The following is a 21,768-nucleotide window of genomic DNA, read 5'->3' as shown; positions in this document are numbered from 1 at the left end:
AACAGATAGTCAGTTCTTGATAGAGGTTCACCTGACTCTAGCTGTGATCAACAGAGCAGCACAGTGGTTAGGTTCACTCCCATGGCCAAGAAGCAAACCTCGCCATCTTGAGAAAGCTAGGCAAGTTTATTTCTGCAAGGCGGTGAACAGTTTAAATTTTCTTCAATGCTTATTTCATTAGCAATTTATAGAGGAAAAGAGGTATTGACATTCTGGTGGAAAACTCAAAAGTTTGTAGCAACTTTTGTCCAAAAGGTCTTTTCAACTTGCTCCTCTCCTAAATTAAAGAAAATTTAGTATACAGGCAAAATAGGACCCCAGGAAGGGGCTTGATTTTTTATTGAATTGTTTTTTTACAATGGAAACTCTACTTAGGTCACAAACACACATACACATTTTAAAATTATTTCTTCATACCTTGCATTATCGACCAGCCCTTTAATAGATTCTGCTGTTAAAATACCCTACTGCAGCTTCTTAACAAGCTCTCAGCTGGGTTTTCCAGATTTTACTCTGGAAGTGGGATTGGTGAGAATTCATTACCCTGACAATGGTGAGGGGTGTATGGGGGCAATTCTTGTCAGGTTGGATGCAGACCCAAAACTCTTAAAGAGAATGCCATGCTGGCATTTGCTTTCACACAGGCAGCAGGAGTCCTGGCCCACAAACCAGAAAGAGGACAAGAAACAGCCTTCCCTGGCTGGTGAATCTGCAGGGCTTTTATTCTCAGCAGAGGCAAACTCCCCAGCCCAGGGTGGTTTTGCACCTCTGGTGACTAGAAGTCCCTCTGTGGATCTGTGGTGTCAATACGGTGCTTTGTGTGAGAACCATAGCAAAGGCGCCAGCATTTCAGACTGCATCATACTGGATGCTAACATCTTATTTTTCCCTAGAATTGGCCTCAGCAGCTTCATTAATTATCAAGAGCATTTGGGCTTAAACCTGAATTGAAAGGTCTGCTCTGTTCAGTGGAATAGAGACAAATATCTAAAGGTCTTCAAACTATGAAGTGCTGAAAGGTAAACAAGTTTATACCAAATTATTTGACTCTGGCATTTCCTACATATTCAATGACCTATGAGGTTACTAGGATAAATACATGTTTTGAATAAGCTCTTCATTTGTTTTAGTCAAGGCAATTTTGCAAGTATGCCAGGACCATCTGGCCTAACTGTTGAGAATTAACAGCTCAGCATGAGCTCTGCCTGGGTTCCAATCTCAGAACCATACTTACCAGCTAAGAAACCTCAGGCAAGCTACCTAACCTTTGTGCCTCAATTTCCATATCTGTAAAATGGGGAGAATAAAAATTAGCTACATTACAGGGTTGCTGGGAAGATTAAATAGGATAATCCACACAAGCCCTTAGTATGTTCCTGGCACCCAGGAATGTTAAATAAGTTTTAGAGACTACAGTCACACCCAGTGTTTAGTGTTTGAATGAATAAATGAATCAGTAATTAAAAGTCTGCCTTACTAAATGTATGTCATCTATTTATGGGTGAAATTCTCAACTGTATATTGAGAAGTACTCAATGCTCTGAAACAGATGGACAAAACTGAGTCAGCCGTGCTTTCAGCTCAAATCCCCAGGCTCAGGTGACCAGAGAACTGATATTTGCATGTTACTTCAGAGCCATGTTCCAACCACAGCATGTTATATTAACTTTTAATAACCAGAGTGTTTGGGGCCTCCTGGTTTATTCATCAGTGAAGGCTTCTCAAAGTCTAAAAATAAAGACATTCTTCAGCCTGGCAGGGTGTCACACATGCCTGTCATCTTGGCAACCCTGGAAGCTAAAGTAGGAGGACTGCAAGTTCAAAGCCAGTCTCTGAAATTTAGCAGGGCCCTAAACAATTTAGTGAGACTCTGTCACAATAATAATAATAATAATAATGAGTAAGGGATGAAGCTCAGTGGTAAAGTGCTCCTGGGTTCAATGCCTGGTACCAAAACAAAAAACAAAGACAAGTTTTTAAAACCACAGAACCTTTCTCTCAAACAAGACCAGAAATACACACCTATTGTTTTCAATCCTCTAGGTGATACTTAAGATTTAGAATTTAGAGGGCCAGGGTTGTGGTTAGTTGGTAGAGCACTTGCCTAGCCTGTGTGAGGCACTGGATTCAATCCTCAGCACCACATAAAAATAAATAAAATGAAGGTTTTGTGTCCATCGACAACTAAAAATATTTTTTAAAAAAGATTTCGAATTTAGATTTCCATAATCTAAAATTGGCATCCATAACTGTCTGGATGTAAAGTGTTTGGACATTGGTTTCCAAGGGATACATACATCAGAATCCCCTGCCTTGTTTAATATGTTTGAAATGCCTTCTATAATGTATGCAAATAAACATGGTGAAATGACATCACCCACTCCTCTCCCACACATCCCTGTTCTCCCTAAAGACCGTGTGGCCTTAGAGAGCTGTTTGTTTGGTTATTTTTTAAAGGAAAGGTCCTATGAATCCTGTTCCGAGTTATCTCTGGAACAGTGTGAGCTTTTATAATCTCTCTCTGTATGTTTGTGGAGCCAGGCAGGCAAGGCTGACCGAGGGAAGGTGGTAAAGAAAGTAGCCACAGGCAAAACCCCTGCTTTCTCTTCCTCTGCCTGGAATGCCTTTATTTTAACAAGTGGCCACAGGGAGCTCCTGATCCTGGAGGCTGCCAGCAAAGGAAGCGACTGGGCATTCATTTACAAGGGGAAGGACCCTGCTACCAGATCTCATTTTTCATCTTCTCCACTCAATTCTTCTAGTTAATACTGAGTCAACTAAAAAGCCCACATATTCTCCAAAACAAGGTGAGTTGGCCTTGTCCAGACTTGCCCACCCTGGGCCCTTGCTCACAGCCCTTTGCCTGAATCATGCCCTCCAGTGCCCTTTTCTACTCTTCCCTCCCTTTGCCCATCAAAATGCCACCTCCTCAAAGGAGACTTTCCTCATCTTCCCTCAACCAGATGGGCTTTCTCTCCCTTTGTATCTTTAGAACACTGTGTAACCAATTTTTTTCCTTAACATTTAGCATGTTCTGCCTTATGGTAATTTGCATGTCTTTCTGCTACCACTTTCTGTAGTTCTTAAAAGGTATTTGCTCATTGTTATTTCTCCTGTAGTACTCAGACCCTCAATATTTGATAGGCTGAAGCCATCTGCAACTCTGGGTGTGTCCCATCCTGTGCCCTCACTCATCACTGTCACCTCCATTTGCAATGCCCTTGTTAAACATGAACTCATCTTCTTTCCACATCCAGTGCTTCTTAAAACTCATCATTTTCTGTCAGCCATACCATTTATCCCCTCCATGAACACTGGCTGAGAGGGTAAGTATGTATCAGGAGCCAGCAACAAGGTTGCTATACTCAGGGCTCTGTCCACCACCCCAGGTCCCCGGTGCCAAGATGCATAATACTGTGGCCTCTGGAGCCTTCTAGAATTCATACTCCTGGGGAGCCCCTCATTCCATTCCTTCTGCATTCAGGCCCCTGGCACTTTACAGAAGGCATCCTACCACAGCTACCTAACCCAGTCCACCTGCCTCAGGTCCCACTTCCCCATTGGTTCTACACACTGCCACCAAACTATTACCTTAAAACAGCTTATTCCTTCAAAAGTCACAATTTCAGGGAGGAAAAAAAAAGAGCCTCCTTAGCTTCAGTTCCTTAGGTTCCCCCTTAACCTGGTTTGGGTACTTCCTAACTTCCCTAGGTGAGCGTCGCTTTGCTTGATGTATCCTGAGCTCCTCTAACACACTCAGAGAGCCACAGACTTCTAACCCAAAGTCATCCCACAACTTCCCTGACCACCCAGCCCCTAGTTCCCTGGACTGCAGACCCTCTCCAAGAGTGACAGTATCCATTTCCATGATTTGACCTTCCCTCACATGTCGATGACTCCCTACCTTCTCTTCAGCCCCAAACTCTCCTTTGCTCCAGCTGCAGCTGGATATTTCTACCCAAATGTCCTGTGGCCTCCTCAAACTCAATATGGCCCCAACTGAACTCTTAGCTCTTTATGCATAAGCTTACACTGGCCCTCACCCTCTTCATACTCAATTTCCGGCTTGCTCTCACCCCCAAGTTGGTCCCCATGTCCGGTTGATGGCATTCCTTGAGTCTCTCAGATCCACCTCCTCTGACCCTGTCCCACTGTTCATAGCCTTTCATCCTGACAGCCTTTTACCTAAATAATATGATAGCAACCTGATTGGATCCGGCCTCCTCCTTCCCAATCCATGCCATCAGGGTGATTTCTAAAACGGTATGGACTCGTGTCCCTTCAATATTGGCTACTGACTTATCTCCTGCACTCCCCTTCCCTTCTGATTTATCCTCCGGTCTTACTGAGCCACTGTACCTCCCCAGTGTGTCTTGCCTCTAGCTGTTCCTTGCCCATAATGCTCTCCTCACCCCAACTGCCAGGACAATTCCTCTTGATTCTTCGACACCCAGCCCCTGTGCAATTGCACCCCCTTCATGAAGTCCTTCCTCCCTTCCTCCAGCAAAGTTAATGCCACCTTCTTAGTATTCCTTGAATGCCTCAGTATCTTTCTGTATTGCATATGAGATGCTATATTAAGTTACTTGAGCTAAGTTATGGGCACCTACCAGGGACTATTTATCCATGTTTTTATACCCAGCTATAAGCACAGCAGCTTATACATGATAGGTGCTCAGTTCATACTTGTTGAATTCAGCTGAGGTTCTTCCCTGCATGGGTGTATCTGATTCTTGTCACATTTTATCTTATGTGTAAGTGTCTCGTTGTTATGGATAGGTTCTAAGGTCATAAAAAACACTTGTACTTCTGGTGTCTTTTCTATGTCTTGCAAAAAATGAACACTCAATAATTATTTGTTGATCAGTTCTCATAAGGAATTTTTGTTTCCCTTTAAACTCATTTCCTGTCAAGTCTGAATTCTTCAGTTTTAAGGGTCCTCCATAAATTTACACCACCCTAAATTATATACTGCCCCATATTCTTTACCTGTTGGACAATAAGCTACTGAGAATAGGCCTGTGTCTATCTATCTTCTGTATCCCTAGGTAGCTAAAGGGCCTAGAGGTTCAGTGATTATCTCCAAAATTAATTAAAAATGGTAGGCATCTGGGGGGCTGGGGTTGTGGCTCAGTGGTAGAGCGGTCGCCTAACATGTGTGACACACTGGGTTTGATCCTCAGCACCACATAAGAAAATAAACAAAATAAAGGTATTGTGTCCATCTGCAACTAAAAAAAAAAAAAATTTAAAAAATGGTAGGCATCTGTTAACTTGGTCAACTAAAGAGGATATGGATGAGCTGCTAAACAAGAATTTACAGGAAACTAGTAAGTCATACAGGCTTTAGGAAAACTGAAGGAAAAAAAAAAGTCTACTGAGCAGCTGTACAAACATCTCTAATCTTATACGTAACACAGATGCCGAGAGAATCCATGACTGCCACCTTGGGATTAAAAAACAAAATCTCAAAGGTGACTATGAATCTCTAGAAACCCCTACAGTAGTCTTGATTCAGATTAAGACATGGTTTTAAGAACTTTTATCCAAACTTCCCACAAAAGTTTGTGTAGCACTAATCTTAAGGAAAAGGGGACAAAATGGAGAATCTCATATGGGTGTAGAGTAGACATAGAAAGTGTTAGAAGAAAAACTGGGGACAAGGCAGTAGAATTATGAAGGATGAACAGAAAAGGCAAGGAGGGGGAGAGGAGGCAGAGCCCAGGGTAAAAAAAAAAACAGAATCAAGATGTCTGTTGAGCAGATTGTACAAACATCTCCAATCTTATTAAACTTAGATGACAAGAGAGTCCATGACTGCCACCTTGGGATTAAAAAAGAAAAAAAGCAACTCAATAAAAGGTTGCCATGAGGGGCTGGGGTTGTGGCTCAGTGGTAGAGTGCTGGCCTAGCACATGTGAGGCCCTGGGTTCGATCCTCATCACCACATAAAAATAAATAAAATAAAGGTATTGTGTCCAGCTACAACTAAAAAATAAATATTAAGGAAAAAAAAAAAGGTTGCCATGATCTATCTGGGCAACTCAGAACTGGAGAAAACCAAGAACCACCTCCTGGAGTGACACCCCCACTGCACAGAGCTCCTTCCTGCAAGAACATCCTCCGCCCATAGGAATGACCAATAGGAAGTGTTGTAGACGAAGAAGAAAGTTATATTCCCCTGGGGAGGGGAAAAACAAACTTTTTCCTTTTAATAGCAGTGGCAAAAGAGATAGTAAAATGAGAAGCCACACCCAGATCCATAGGCTAGGGAAGGAAGGTCCCTACCCAGGGACAGGCTGCCCTTTTCTCTGACTACTGCTCACCACCCACATCTTTGCTGCTCCAAATTCTCACTTTCTGACTTTGGCTCACAGCCGTTTCACCAGCCAGTAACCAAGGAAGGGAGTTTTAGCATTTTGGACCTCACTAGGCTGTCTCCACTCCATCAGTGCTAATCCTGGGCCACTGCTTATAAAACATCCTGGGGTATGCATATTCAGACCTTAATGGTAAATGCATTCCCAGTGCCTGCACATATCTGAGTTCAGCATCTTACATAGCACAAGTGATGTTAACACAGGTCTTGGCATACATGAGGGGAAATAAAATGTGCCAGCCTCAGGTTCTGAGTTAACTTCACCTTGTTAAGATATGATGTGGGAGAAACTGCACAGAAAGCAGACAGTAGGAAGAGGGAGAGATGATACAAAAGACAATCACAAGTTCCAGCTGGCACCTCTCCGGCTACCATGGTGCCTGGCCAGGGACCAGGAAGGCTTCACGTCCTGGCTCGTCCCCCATCTCAGTTTCAGTAGCCTGTGCCAACAGACACATCAGCCTTGCTTTTCAGCAATTCTCAACTGTGACCTTGGCAGCTGAGCTCTAAGGTCATCACTCCTTGGTACCTAGTTGGCTTTTAAGTTTTCCAGTCTCTGGTTAGTCCCATGTTTGAGGGGCTTTGGCTGACAGTCCTATCTACATTAAGAATCTTCTTTATAAACTCAAATCCAAGAGTCATCTCAGCTGCACTCTGTACAGCTCCCAGCAGATGCGCCAAATATTTCTGATGCAAGCAGTGGTTGGGGGAGCAACAGAATGAGGCTGATTTTTTTTACACACACTGTGTGGTGGATCCCAGTTTCACATCTGTATTTGGGCCTCCACGGAGCATGAGGTTCCATTAAGTTTCCTGGAGAGAACTGTTACCACATGCCACAGTCAAGCCCAGGGTCCTCCACCCTTCTTCCTGCCATGTTTGTAGCTAGAAATGACCAACCTTGTAGGGTATCAAGTTATTACATTTGTAGGGTACCAGGTTATGACAATACACCTTTCTTCTAAAACTAACTCTTGGGAAAAGTTTATAGGAGGTTCCCACAGGTTACCAGATGCCACCTGCTCACAGACTACACCCAGCATACCCCAGAGGAAAGGAGTCAGTGTCTGTGATGGTTGCTAAGGTTGCAAGGAAGCCATGGGAGAACAGACCTCAGGCCCAGGCCCAGTGAGATGCAGGATGCCAAGCTCTGCCCTACTGGTTCTGAAGGATGAGCTAAAGGCAGCAGGGTGAGTTTCTGGGGTACCCCAGTGAGCAGTGTGTCGGGGAGGGCTTCTCTTAGGACCCAGGACTTACATTGAGTTCAAGCCTGCCCTAATTCTAAAGGGCCCAAGCACATCAAGTCTAAGTAAAACCTCATGAACATCCTGTTGGATCTCAGGTAATCACAGGGGGAGCAGGCTCGGATTTCAGCTTTGGATGCCACATGACTGCCTCAGTGAATTTCAAAGAGGGATTTGGGTCCAGAGGCTCCACTACTACTCTCCTTCCCCGCAAGCAGCGGGTGACTCCTTTAGTTCTACCTGGTTTCCAACACTACCTCACCTTCCCTGGGATCTGGAGGCCCGCCCTCAGCCTGGGCCCAGCTTCCGCTCTCCCACCCTTTGCTTCCATCCTTCAGGAAGCCCTGATCCCATTTCTGAACCTCCTGGCACTAACTCAAGGTTCGTGGCCCCACCCTCACAGTTCGTGCCTGCGGAGTGTTTGCTCCCAGCTGCCACTGCATGGGTCCTCCATGGCAGCCTGCCTTTCACACTCTCTCCTCCGTGCTTTGGGCCATGCCAGTGAGTACTGTCCCTTGAAACTGCATTGTTCCCATTAATGTGCATGCACCCTTGAGATCCCTCTCTCCCTCCTCTCCCTAGTCCAGCTATACCACCCTCAGCCCCACTGAGGGGAGCCACCTCCAAGTTCACAGCATGCAAGTCCAAAACCCCAGGGTGAGGCTCAGCTGACTTCCTCAGACAGGGCTGGCATGATAGTTCAGGCTAAGAGAACAAGACACTGAAATTGTTCGCCTCGCCCAGGCCTTAGACCCCTCCCACCCTCATAGCTGCAATCTTAAAGGCAAGGGAAAGAGTTGGTTGGAGGGTCCACCTGGCTCCTTCCCGAGCTCCTTCCCTGAGCTACCATGGGAGCCACTGCTCTGAGCCATTAGGCAGCAGGCTTTCCCACCAGGCAGTCTCACTTGGTTAGAGAAGGCCGGGTTTGGGAGCACTCCTTCCAGTCTGCCAGTGAGGCAGGGACCCTCATGTCATGGCAGTACAAGTATTTCCAGCTCTTGGAAGCTTGAGTTAGGAGGAAAGCTGTGGAAGCCAGGCGGGGCTTTCAAGCTGCCCTGCAGACTCCCATAGATGGCCACAACAAGGGACGACATTTGGCTTTCTCCAGGTGGGACAGGAGAGAACATTTTACCTCAGGGCACACATTCACTCCTACCTACTAGCTGAGGGATGCTGGACAAGAGGAGTCACCACTGTCCACTCACCTCAGCTAGGCAGTGGGGTCTACACCATGGCTGCTAGGGACACAGGCGACTCTGAGAGCTCCACACCCGCAGCTGCTGCTACCAAGGACAACCCTGTTGACAATGACAGGGCACAGCAGGAGTTCCTGCTCACCTCCCACACATCCCCATCGGGAGCCACAGAGCTCCAGGATAGTACATCCCCCAGGTAGCGGGAGCTAGCTCACCAAGCACCGCCACCATCAGCTCGTCCTCACAGTATCCATTTCACTTAAGAGAAAAATCACGTAAGGTCCCACTCCTAGGAAGCTGGGATGCCAGGAATTGAATCCATGGGGATCCAGGATTGGTGACCCCCAAACTGGTACTCTTAACCTCATCCACTAAACTGTGTCCATGTTCAAGGGGAAGCAGAAACAGTTTGTCAGCAGCTAGCAGCTGGACCAGACAGCTGCTGGATGTTTTCTTTGAAAAAAAAGGGCTGCCTTCTCCCAGGTTAACTGCAACCAGGAAGGACGTCTGCACCCCGCTGTGCGCTCCTCTTTCCAACACTTCCAAGAATCAACCTCCTGCTCAGGGTGGACCTTGAGTTTCTTATTAGAGACCAACGTGAGCACGGAGCTTCACACTCACAAATGCGATGATGGTATCCATGAACATGAACTTTCTTGTTAACAGGGAAAAATGGCTACTGAGTGCCCCCAGGCCCAAATGCTCCTGAAGTGTAAATGTGTCCCCTCAGTTTTCCATGGGAAATCATTCCTTACGTCTGCCTTGACGGCCAGGGTGCTTGTTCCACCTATTGGTCCCTTTAGACCACTAAAAACAAGAACCCAATCAAGCATCCCTCTGTTGTCAACATACCAAACCTTCTCTCGTAGGTGGACCTCAGTCTGAGGATGGAAAAGTACCTTCCCTTCCCGTTTACACCATTTCTGGGAGAATCTCCTGAAGGGTGGAAGGAAGTAGCTTTGCCTGCTCTTCTTCCATTTGCTCAGCAGTGAGTCTGGGTGTGGTCAGGAGCACAGGAAGCTCTTACCTGTGCAGTGAAGAAGGCTGGGGTGAGGGATCCCGAGGGCAGGGCTGGGCTGTTGAGAGCGATGGAGCCGAGGTCGGTGCCGGAGAGCACCAGAGGGGGCGCAGAGATTTCCAAGCCTTTGGGCTTTTTGCCCTTTGGGGGAAGAGATGGAGACTTGGTCTTGGAGCCTGACGACAGGTTCAAGGGCTCCAGGGAATCCGAGTCATGGCAGGCAGCCTCCAGGAAGAGGCTTCTGTGTTCAGAAGGGAGCGGTGAGTTGGGGGACAGGGATGGGGACCGAGAAGAGGAGGGTGAGGCCGAGGAGATGCTGGCGGCATTTGGCAACATTAAAGAGGAGATCTTGGCTGAGACGGACGAGGCCAGGAAGGCGGACGCCGCAGCAGCCTCGGGCGTGGAGGGCAGGGACACCACCGGCCTGGTGATGTGCTTCTCGGTTTTGTTGGTCACAAACCTGATCACAGTCCTGACTTCTTCCACAGGGGGACTGTCCTCAGGCGGCTCCTCCAGCTTCTCTGTCTTGATGGCCTTGAAGGCCTCGGGAGGGTTCTGCAGGGAATTAATGGTGAAGGACGAGTACAGGCCTGAGTGGATGTATTCATTGCGGCTCGTGCTTTTGAGGGCGGACAAGCCGTGTTTGTGGGCCTCGCGGCCCTCATGAGGCACCTTGCAGTCACTGTCCTGCAGCAAAAGGCTCTCCCTGCTGATCTCCACCGCGTGAGGATCCATTTTGAGGATCTCTGGGAAAGAGACGAACTTGTACACAAACTTCTGCCCAATCACCTTCTTGATGATATTCTGCAAATACAAGAGTAGACATTGAAAACGTGAGTGTACCCGAGACGCCACATAAGGGGCACACTGTCATGGCCAATGTTGCCAGAAGATGCCCCCAAATATCCCTGATGAGCACATGCTGGCTAAAGAGGAGGGGGAGGAGAAGTCAGAGGCCAAAGGACCAGACTTGCTTTCCCATTCTGCCAACTTCAGCAAACTGCCATTTGTGGTCTCCTGGTCTGGAAAGTGAGGATGATTATTCCCAATGATACAGTAACAGTTGCTATTTAGTAGGTAATTACTATGTGGCTGGGATTGTTCATACCTGATCTCATGCAGTATGAAAAGCAATCCTAGGAGGAAGACGTTAGTATTCCCATTTTAAAAGTTAGGAGGGCCGGGGAGGTGCCTCCGTGGTAGAGTGCTTGACTAGCATATATGAGGCCCTGGGTGCCATCCCAGCACTGAGAAAAATAAATGAATGAAAAAACAGGAGATAAGCTTAACCCACTTAAATAACTGCACAGCCACCCAGCAGATGGGTGGTAAGGCAGCCTTTGCAGAACCATGATGTGGTACTGTCTTACCAGAAGTCAAGAGAAGGGGGTGAGACAGTAATGGGGAAGCACCCTGCAAACTGCAAAGCAGTAAGTAAGGAAAGACATCACCAAATGCTGCCATGCTTTCTCAAGTCACAGAGCCACTGTTGCCACTGGAGGAAAAACCAATCACCTACTTAGACATCTGTGACATTCATATAGTGTTCTAAGTTCCTTGTATCTGCTTCAGGCTCTTCAATGTAGGAACCCTCAAACATTAAAATGTAAACAAAAAAATAACAATTGCTGCAAAAGTTGAGAGCTAGTAAAGGCTGTACTGTGTTGGAGATTTATGAAATCGATAGATAGATTCCCTGCAGAGCCTTCCATATTTCACATTTATCTACCAAAGAGCTTGCTGTGTGCCCCACTCTGTGTTTGACTACCGGGATCCCAATGCTCAGGGGAGACAAAGATGGCGCCCCTCTAGCACCAACAGCTAGCACCATTCTTTAAGGAAAGGACTCTGAATGTTTCTTTGTAAACTGTTCCTCCTGCAACTTGGGTACTAGTTTCAGGAAAAATAAAATCATCTGGAGAAAAAGAGCCGTAGAAACAGCTGCTACTGAGTGCCTTGCTGCTCCAGTCATCCCTTGTGCAGGCCACCTCTCAGGGTCCCCAGGCCGACCTTCTTGGAAAGCAAGAGGTATCATGCTTCCACCTCCAAGACATCACAAGCTTGGAGACGGGAGTCATCTGTCCCAAACCACCAAGATCTACTGGTTCTAAAGCCTGAGCCTTTTCACATTTCCATACAAATGTGGAGGGAGAGCATCAAAGAACCCCCCAGGAGAGAGGAGATTGAATGAAGTTTGTTTCTTTTGCAAACATGGTTGGGTTCTAGATATAGGCATGTTGGGGTTTTGCTGTTCTCTTGCTACATATGGCATCCGATCTGCCTTTTGCTCCCTTAAGTGAAACAGGAAAAGGTGCATAGTGTCACGCCAAGGAGATTTTCAAGAAAGGTAACTAAGAGAGGGACAGGAAATCCCACTCACTTGAGTCTGGGGAGGCCTTGCCCAGCCCCGGCACTCAGGGAATTTGTCCTTGCCAAGGGACATATTAGACTGGATTCCCAGCTGCACAGTCCCGGCCTCCTGGGCCCTGGCCTGCTACCTACACCACGCCATCCCACCGCTCCAGGTGACCTCATTCCCACACTCACACTGGCACACCTTCAGAGAACTGGGGAACTGAGAAGTTCCACCTGGGCCTGGCTGGCAGCTCTGCAGGGGACAGCAGCAGCTGGCGAGAGAATGTGCCAGGGGACACCAGTTCCCAGCGGGAAGAGATTAAGGGCGTCACAGACCCCACCTGACCCAGTATTGGTTCCTATTAGAAAGTAAGCGTGCAGGCCTGGGTGCTTCCTCTGCAAGAATTCTGGGGTATTTTTTTGGTTTACTCATAATATTTTCCTCTCTAGGGAAACACTCTATTTTTTCCTCAGCCAGTTTGAACCCTCATCTAAACTGAGGTTTTTGAGCCTAAATAATTATACAGAAGAAAGCAAAAGAGAAACCATACGTTCTGAGTTTTTTCTTTTGGCAAATATAATGTTCAAAAAAAAAACACTTTCATTTTCTTACAGGCTCAGAACATAAGGTCTGAGGAAGGATTATATTCATGAGCAAACCAAGAGATAATTAAGGGCTGCGATAAGATTGATTTTAAAAAGTCTCTCCTTGTCAAAAAATGGTAGGCAGCTGAGCGTGGTGGTGCACACCTGTCATCCCAGTGATAGAGGCTGGGTCAGAAGGATTGCAAGTTTGAGACTAGCCTCAGCAACTCAGCAAGAATCTTGACAACTTAATGAGAACTTATCTCAAAAGGGCTGGGGATGTAGCTCAGTGGTAAAGCAACCCTAGGTTCAATCCCCCAGTATGGACCAAAAAAAGTTAGAAATTCAAGAAAAAGGACCTGACAAACATCCCATGTGACTTCCAACTGACCAATGGATATGCTATATCGGACAATGGAATATTACCCAGCCAAAAAAAGTATCAATGCATGCTTAGGAATGAGAATTCATTGTACTAAGTAATTATAAAGGCCACATGTTACAATTCTGTTTAAATTAAATGCCAGAATAGCAAAATCCACACAGTCACAAAGTAGATCATGGTTACCTAGGACCCAGGGGAATGAAGCAATGGAGGATTGTGGCTTAAAGGGCATGGGAGTTTCTGTTTGGGGTGATGAAGATGTTCTAAAACTGATTTTGGTGATGGATGTGTAATTCTGGATTGAGTCAAAGCCACTTTACATGAGTGAATTTTATGGCATGTGAATTATATCTCAATAAAGTTGTTTTTTAAAAAGAACACAAAAGAATTTTACACGTTTCAATGAAAGGCAGTGGGCACCTTCTCCGGCTAGATGGTGACTGCTGCCACCTGCTCATCCCGACTCCGCAGATAAAGAAAGGAGACATGGGGAAGGGTCTGTATCAGTAGCTGCTGCTCTGTGGTGAGGGCAGGTCACCTGGGCAAGTTTCAAGAGCAAGTTCATGTGGCGATGGGCATGGAGCCGATGTAATAAACTGGCCAAAAGGAGGAAGTGTGGCCTTTGGAAACAACCAGGGTGGGTCTCGCTTCCTGGACACCAAAGAAAGAGGTGGATTCAATCTGGCTCCCAAAACCTTTGCAGGGGCTGATGGCTGAAAGTGGACCAGGGCAGGAGGACAGGAGGGTCAAACAGACCATACAGGTCAGGGGTGTGCAGCCCAGCATGGCTGGGAGCTCAGTGCAGCCCCAGGGATGCCTGCTCCCACGACAGCAGCTGGTAGGGAAGTCCTTCCACATCAGTGAGGATGCCTGCGGCTGGAGAATGAGAAAGAAGGTGGGTGGAGGGGGTGCATCCTGGCAGCCAAAACGATAGCTTCCATGTTTTGTAGGGGGTGGTCGGGTGGTGGGGAGTACTGGGGATTGAATTCAGGGGCACTCAACCACTGAGCCTCACCCCCAGCTCCATTTTGTATTTTATTTAGAAACAGAGTCTTACAGAGTTGCTTAGCACCTCACTGTTGCTGAGGCTGGCTTTGAACTTGAGATCCTCCTGCCTCAGCCTCCTGAGCTTCTGGGATTACAGGCATGCACCACTGCGCCCAGCTGATAGGTTCTTTTTACTTATCTTCCTGGGCAGACCCTGGGAATGTAGGGAGGATGGGTCATGTATGTTTTAAGGCCTCTGAGGTCTCCAAAGGGAAATTTCTTTCCAAGACTGTCTGCTGATTAAGCTCACAGCATAAGCAATAATAACAGCTAGCACTTGCTAAGCACAGATTATCTGCCAGGGTCTGCTTGAAAAACCTGATGCCCATCATCTCATTGAATCCTCCGGGAGACTGGAACCTTATTATGCCCATTTGAAGGATGAACACACCAAGGCTCCAGAAGTGTAGATTATGCATGGTTACAAGCAAGCATGTGGGGAAGACAGAGGGCACCCAGGCATTCTGACTCCTGAGCGTTTGGCCATGACGGAGGGTGATGCAAGTTAGCCCAGGACACCACAGTGCCTGGGTAGGGTTCGTATTATGTTAAGTGATGAAGACATTTAGAAAAAGTCTGCTTTTCACCCCTTCGATCCCAGCCTCACAAGTGTTTGTTGCTTCTAGTTGCCTAGCAACCTGACAAATCTGGTGTGTGTCCAGCTGGGCCAAGGGATTCTCAGCATGGTTTGAGAGAGAGGGCCGCACATCTGCCTCCTCCTTTATGTGCATGGGACCAGCCTCTCTCTCGTAATCTCCCATGAAGTGTGTACTGGCTACCGGGGCCAACCCCACCCCCTACTCCCCCACTCCCTCACTCCCTTACCCCACACTGCAGGTCAGCCAAAGGCAGCAAGGGTGGGGTCAACTCAGAGAAAGGCAAAGCAACAGTCTCCTACAACAGACCCCGAGGGAAATAAGAGCAGACAGGAGTGACTGACACCATGACGCAGCTACAGTGTCATCAGGCAAAGCAGGAGCCCAGGCTGCAGGCAGTGCAAAGCGGGGGCGGGGCTTGGGAAGCCCAGGGAACCCTCCCCAGCTCACCTCCCGTGACAGGATCTCTGTCATCTCACCCAACCAGGGCACAAGACAGAGTTGGCAGGTCCTATTTTGTTTATTTGTGTGCTGCCTGCTGCCCTGACAGGTTACAGGCTTCCCTGCAGGAACATGGGTGTGTCCATGGGTGTGCTTAAATACATATGGGCACACAAACCCACAAGCCTACTCTGCCATGTAAATAATCCCAAATAGAGTGATCCCCTACCTAGGTATGGGGGGGACTTGTTCAGATGCTCAAAATTCCTAAGGAACTTTAAAAAATATTTTCATTATATTTTATATAATAATTTTAATATTATATTTACATAAAATTTTTAATATTATACTTTATGTAATACAAAATGGCATAGTATTTGCATGTTACCTATGCACACACTCCATATATTATAAGTCACCTCTAGATTAATGACAATCCCTAATACAATGTTAATGCCACATAAAGAGTTGTTATACTGTACCATTTAGGGAATAATAACAAGGAATAAAATTCTGTTTATGTACACAGATGCAATTTTTTCCTCAAAAATATTTTCATAATTGTAGTAGGTAGATAAGGAATATTTCTATTAAGTTTTATAATTAAAAATACCAATTATATTCAGAAGTCAGTAATGAAGGGATGCTTTTAGAATTGAACTTACCTCCTTAGTTATAATGTTGTTAGGCTAATATTAAAATAGGCTAACTAAATGTTTATTGGATGCAGGGCTCTTTAACTATCTGTAGGGAGAGCTGAAAGAAGTTCGAAGTCAGAGGCTTCAAACCCCAACAGACACAACTTTCTAAGGCTCACTCAGAGTTCCGTGACTATGTGTCCCACCTCCATATGATTTTTTACTGGCATTTTAAAGCTGAACACTCCCAGGCACTGAGGCCATACGCACACCTACAACCTCACACCTCCCTTGAGAGCTTGATAAACTGTAATTTCATCCATCCACCGACTCGGCAAATACCTGCTGGATGTGCCTGCCCATCTGTGCCGGTGTGGCACCCTGATTCTGATCTAAGGTCATGCATCTGTCTGTCTGGTGCTCTGACTTGTTACCGAGGCTCCCATTTCTTCCCCAGGGAGATTCAGACAGCGATGGGTTTTCCCTGGATATGCTCTGACTGCCCCGCTGGTCCAGAGAGCTCCCAGCTCTGCAGACCTCTGCCCTCTGGCTTTGCAGGTTTGCCACCTTGCTCTCAAAAGTGAAAAAAGCCAGAAGCTCACTCTGCAAATAGGAGAAATTACTTAGAGAACCCTTCCTAATGCCTCCGCACTGATAGTAGACCTGGGTAACCTCGACAGTGAAAGAGATCTTTCCAATAAACACCCACCAACCACATCACAAGGGCCGCGGCTAGGATTTAGTCCAAACACTACTCCTGTCTCATACTAGCCATGGGCCTCAGTTTCCTTATCTATAAAATGGGAACAAATCTATCTACCTAAAGCCATATCAGAATGCCCAATACATTCATGCATCATAAGTTCATAACGTATATTTGGCTTTTACTGTTACTGCCATTATTTTGACTCTTCCATTTAAGCAAAAACAAAAACACCTCTGTCGGCCCTGAGGACAATTTATTAGTCCATATGAACCCTCTTCGAATGCTGTGAATATTCCACTTGCTTTATCCACAGTTCTGGGTAACATGATCCATGGCACAGCAGGCAGAATTACTTGTGGTTCACATCCCTCAACCAAGCTGGGGAAACATGATGCTTTATTTATTGGGTTGAGACAAGAAATAGACGCCAGGCTTACAGGACATCATGCCTAACATGGCCAGCGCTTGATATTCACCAGGAAGAAAACCTCACACAACCCAATGAATTCCAGGATGGGCGGGGGGAGGGTAGCCCACAGGGAGCAACCCCTGAATCCAGGTGAGCCACATAGATGCCAATCGCATCCTACAACAGAGATGTAACACCAGGCCCTGGAAGGCGGCACAGACACTAACCAGTCAGCCAGCTGATCACACTGTTGTCCACTGCCTCTGAGAGCAGGAAACCTGCTCCCAGGCAAGGAGGAGGAGCCTGGCTTCACGGTATCAGCTGTGGCCAGGGATTTTGCTAGAGCTCCCGGTGGAGGCCAATGGAGACCCCTAGTCCTAAGCACCTGCCATTAAGGTCCCTGGCACAGGGAACCAGGAGTTTGAGTGTCATCTCTATCATGGTAGGTCTCCTGTGGAGAAGGAGCCTGTAGGTGGAGAGGACAGAAGAAAGCAGGGAGCACTCCTGAGGGCCCCCCTCTTGCTGGGCACACACAGCCATCTTGCAAGATGCACCCTCCTGCCCTGTTTTAAAGATGAAGCGGTCAAGGGTCACCGCTTTTGCGTGGCCAGTGAGGTTACATCCATTTTCTACCACATAGGGTGGGTTAGATACGGGGAGAGCCGTATAACGGAGCACCTCATGCTGTTTCAGAGGACCGTTCAGTGTTCACGTTTCCTTGTATCTTTAAATATATACACATTAGGTGAAAGATGATAGTATGTATGGGGGGACCCTGTTATTTTAATGAAATTATTTTCTTTATAGATCCATATGTTTAAATGAAAAGAGAAAGAAAAATTAATCTTGAAAGATGTATAAAATGTTTAACGGTGTATTTAATATTTCTTTTTGCTTACCTGCATCTTCACATTAAAAAAAACTAATATGCATGTATTCTGTATTACTTGTCAACCTAAGACCCTGCCCAGGATCCTACAGCTTGTACTTGATGGGGCTGAAGTCTGAACCCAGCTGTTCCAGCGCAAAGCCCCAAGCCACTGCTGTTCCACCAGCAAACCCTCTTCCAGAAGGCAGCTGCACAGGGCCCAGAGGCTGCAGCTGAAGATAATGTGCCCTGTGTTCAGAGAAGAGCAGCGCAGGCCGAGGAGAGCCTGGGAGCCAGCTCTGAGCTAAGGAGGCTTGGCCCTGCCTTAAGAGTGGCCTCTTCCAGCTGCTCCTGAGGAAGAGCCTGTCAGGCTGTTCTCCACACCCAACAGAACTGCCACTGTGGGACAGAGGAGGCGCCTGCTTTGAGGGACATGCTGGCATGAGACACCAGGACCCAGCAGGTTTGCAAACCTTCAGATTGCTCCAGAGGACAACCTCTAAGCAGCACAATATCCAATGGCTGACGGTGACAGCCAAAGGCAGGAAGCTCCTGTCCACCATGCAGAGTGTGGCTGTGGCCCCCACGGCCCAGCACCTCAGAGCACCCACCCGCCCAAGCAGAGCAGCAGCTCACAAAAAGGCAAGGCCAGGAGCCCTGATGGGCCAGAGGTTACTTGGAACCAATGCTGGCATAAGCAGACCAGGGTTCAAATCTTTGCCTCTCTACTTACTATGACCTTGGGAAAGTTGAACTCCTGTAAGCCTCCTTTTATACAGAGTTAAAACGGGAATAAAAATACCTCATAGGGTAGTTCTGTTCTAAAGAATTACATATGCCAGTGTCTTGCTCATACGGGTCCTTAAAACATGACCCTTCCCAGAGGAACCTGCTAGCGATGATCTAAGTGTACAGAATGCTCATTATGCCACACGGTCTTCTTGTATTCTGCCTTCAAGCAACCAGGATTCCTTAGATAGTACCTCACTTCGCAGTTGACAGCAGCTCACACATGGTTTCACGTGAGCCTCCATTTTTACACCTGAGGGACCGTAAAGCTTGGAGGTGGGTCCCCACCATGACCAAGCAGAAGAGGCAGAGCTCCAGGCCATGGGCTTCCCAACTGGGACCCCTTCTGCTGCTCCTCGTCTGGTTTCCCGCTGGAACACAGTCTGACTCGCACTTTCCTAGCACAAAACCCAAATCACCCTCTCCAAGGTTAGAACAAGTGATGCCTGTGGACTCACACTGGTTCCTTCCCCTGAACGCCTAAGCACTCTTCCAACAAGGAGAAGAAACCTTCCTATGGGAGACTCCATACTAGGCTCTGCTTCCTCTCCATCTATGCCATCTGACCTGGAGGGGACACCGAGCAGTCAGCTGGCCATTTGGGGGTTGGTTACAAATTTGTTTGGGGCAGGGTCACCTTTCCACCTGTCCCAGATGGAGGATCTCATGACAGGTTCCTTCTCTCCATCCACCTGAGCTCTTTCTAACCAGGACAGTCTACCCGCCTCTCCCTTCCCAAAGTGAGCTGAATGATGTCCCCCAAAACTCATGTCCACCAGAATCTTAGAATGTGACCTTATTGACAAATACAGTCTTTGTGGACACACTGATGAAGGGTGTCAAGTTGGAAGCCCGTGGATTTAGGGTAGGCGGTCAATTCAATGACGAATGTCCTTATAAAAAAGAGAGCAGGGAAGGAGACCACGGAAAGACGGAGGCAGAGACTGGAGCTGCTGGGATGAGCCAGGAACATCCTACTGTGGGAGCCGCCAGGGCTGGAAGGGGCCAGAGAACATTCTGGATCCTACAGAGGAAACTGTGCCCCGCAAATCCCTGACTTCACACTTCTGACCCCCCAGAGGCATGAGAGAATAATATCTGATGTTTCAAGCCACCAAATCTGTGGTCATCTGTTATGGCAGCCCTAGGGGACGATTAAACACCCTTTGTAAAGTCACCTCTGCACAGTGGGACAGGGGAGGCTGAGCCACAGGTCCCTGAAGTGTCCCTCCTGCCCTTCCCTTTCCCCTGTGATGCTTTGACACTGTGGTCCTAAGCCCTGGGCTAGGTGGGGCCTGGCCGCCCTTTGTCTAAAGCTCAAGTGTGGAATACGCAGCCTCACACCTGCCCACACACACTCCGCTTTGAACTTCTAAGCATACAGTGCTGCCAACCAAGGGCTCTAACTGCATCTCTGAATTGGCCAACTCCTCCAGCTCCCGGGGGGAGGTTTTTTGGTAGTTTGGGTTAAGATTTCTTTCTTTTTTGGTACTGGTAAGCTGCAGTGTGAACTGTCACACCACATTCAGCTGGCCTGGGGCTGGGGTGGGAGGGCTCCTCAGCCTTGCTGCCTGAACAACGGTGGTCCCCAAGGTGCTGCAAATGAGAAGAGCCATCTTGCTGGTGTGGCAGGACACCAGACCTGGCAGGCTCAGACTGGACACTGGACTACCTTCCTCTGTGGCAGCACTAACCTTCTCCGGGACTGGCAGCTCCTGTGGGGGCCTCAGGGGACACAGGTGGCCTGGGAGCATGTTCTCATCCTGGCTCTGCCACTTGTTTACTTAAAAATCGCCTCCCAGGCTGGAGACGGTGCTCAGGGTAAAGCCCCGGATTCAATCGCCAGCACCACACACAAAAAGTAAAGAATAAAAATAAAATGAAATAAAAATGGTCTCCCGTCTAGGGTCCTGGGGTGGCTTCTTGGGTCCTTTCCTGCTCTGACATTTGAGATGACAGATTCCTCTGTGACAAAAGGACACATGTCTGCTTGCTCCTCACCCATTCTACCTGTATCTGGCCCAGTGAGGTAGACAGAGTGACAGCAGGAGAGGGGAGGGACAGAGAGCAGGCAGGTGGTCACTGAGTGCAGGCCACCTGGAGAGGAGCAGGCAGGAAAGACAGAGGGACGAGACGAAGGCCATGCTGGGGGAGGGCAGCTGGGGGACTTCCGAGGCAGTGGGACTGGGGCTGGGTGGGGAAGGGTCTTTGGAGTCTCTCTGGGGACCACAGGACACTGGGGAGGTGCACAAGCAGAAGCCTGCCCAGTGCCGACCTGGCTTTCTTTAGGAGGCAACTTCTGGAGACATGGGTGTTATGGGGCCACATAAACCAGCACCTCCCATGCTCAGCTGGCTGTGGATCCTGCCAACAGTCCTTCCTCTGTCTTAGTCAAAACATGTGGGAGGGGTGTCTCTTCTTTCTGCCGGCCTTGGGGTAGTACCCAGCAACACAGGAGTGTAAGATTCCAGTCTGAGCCCAGGGACCTTAACATGGGATCCTGCAGCTTCATAATCCTGAGTGTGGACTCCTAGGCTGCTGGGCACAGTGGCACAGGCCTATAATCCCAGTGGCTTGGAAGGCTGAGGCAGGAGGTTCACAAGTTCAAGGCTAGCCTCAGCAAATGAGCATGGTCCTAATCAACTTAGTGAGACCCTGTCTCAAAATATAAAAAAGGGTTGCAACTTCGTGGTAAAGAACCTCTAGGTTCAATTCCCAATACAAAAAAAAATAGACTTCGAGGCTGAAAGCTCTGTTGCTGGTCAGCTGCTTCATCATGGATCTGTTATAAACCTCCTGGAGACTCAGTATCCCCAACCTCTCAAATGGGTCCACTACTGACCATGAGGACAAGTGCATCAGGACTTAGAAAACGAGTTAATAAATGTAAAAATACCTAGCGCAGTGCCTGACCAAAAACACGGCTCTCCATACACGTGAGCTTCCCTCCTTATGTTACCAATTTGGGGTAGGAACTGAGCGCAGGCAGGAGGTGGGAAGAGGCTGCACGGAGGAGCAGCTGGTAGATGGTGGGTGGCGGGTGGTGTGATGTGAATGTGAGGGTTTCTGTCAGTTTGTCTACACAACCCCTCAATTTTCCTGCAGCTAAAAG

General features: G+C 47.7%; 1 protein-coding gene across 1 annotated transcript in view; it reads right to left on the bottom strand.

Annotated features, from left to right (window-relative positions):
* The window catches only part of Elk3 (ETS transcription factor ELK3), a 64,415-nt gene that overhangs the window by 7,724 nt on the left and 34,923 nt on the right, over positions 1-21,768 (bottom strand). Inside the window, exon 3 of the mRNA XM_076854968.2 lies at positions 9,847-10,641. Coding sequence (XP_076711083.2) covers positions 9,847-10,641 — 795 coding nt within the window. The remainder of the gene's footprint in view (positions 1-9,846; positions 10,642-21,768) is intronic.

The sequence above is a fragment of the Callospermophilus lateralis genome, chromosome 4, assembly GCF_048772815.1.
Source record: "Callospermophilus lateralis isolate mCalLat2 chromosome 4, mCalLat2.hap1, whole genome shotgun sequence".
Taxonomy (NCBI): Eukaryota; Metazoa; Chordata; class Mammalia; order Rodentia; family Sciuridae; genus Callospermophilus; species Callospermophilus lateralis.
Note: the sequence above shows the minus strand (reverse complement) of the source record. Positions and strands in the feature narration are given on the sequence as shown.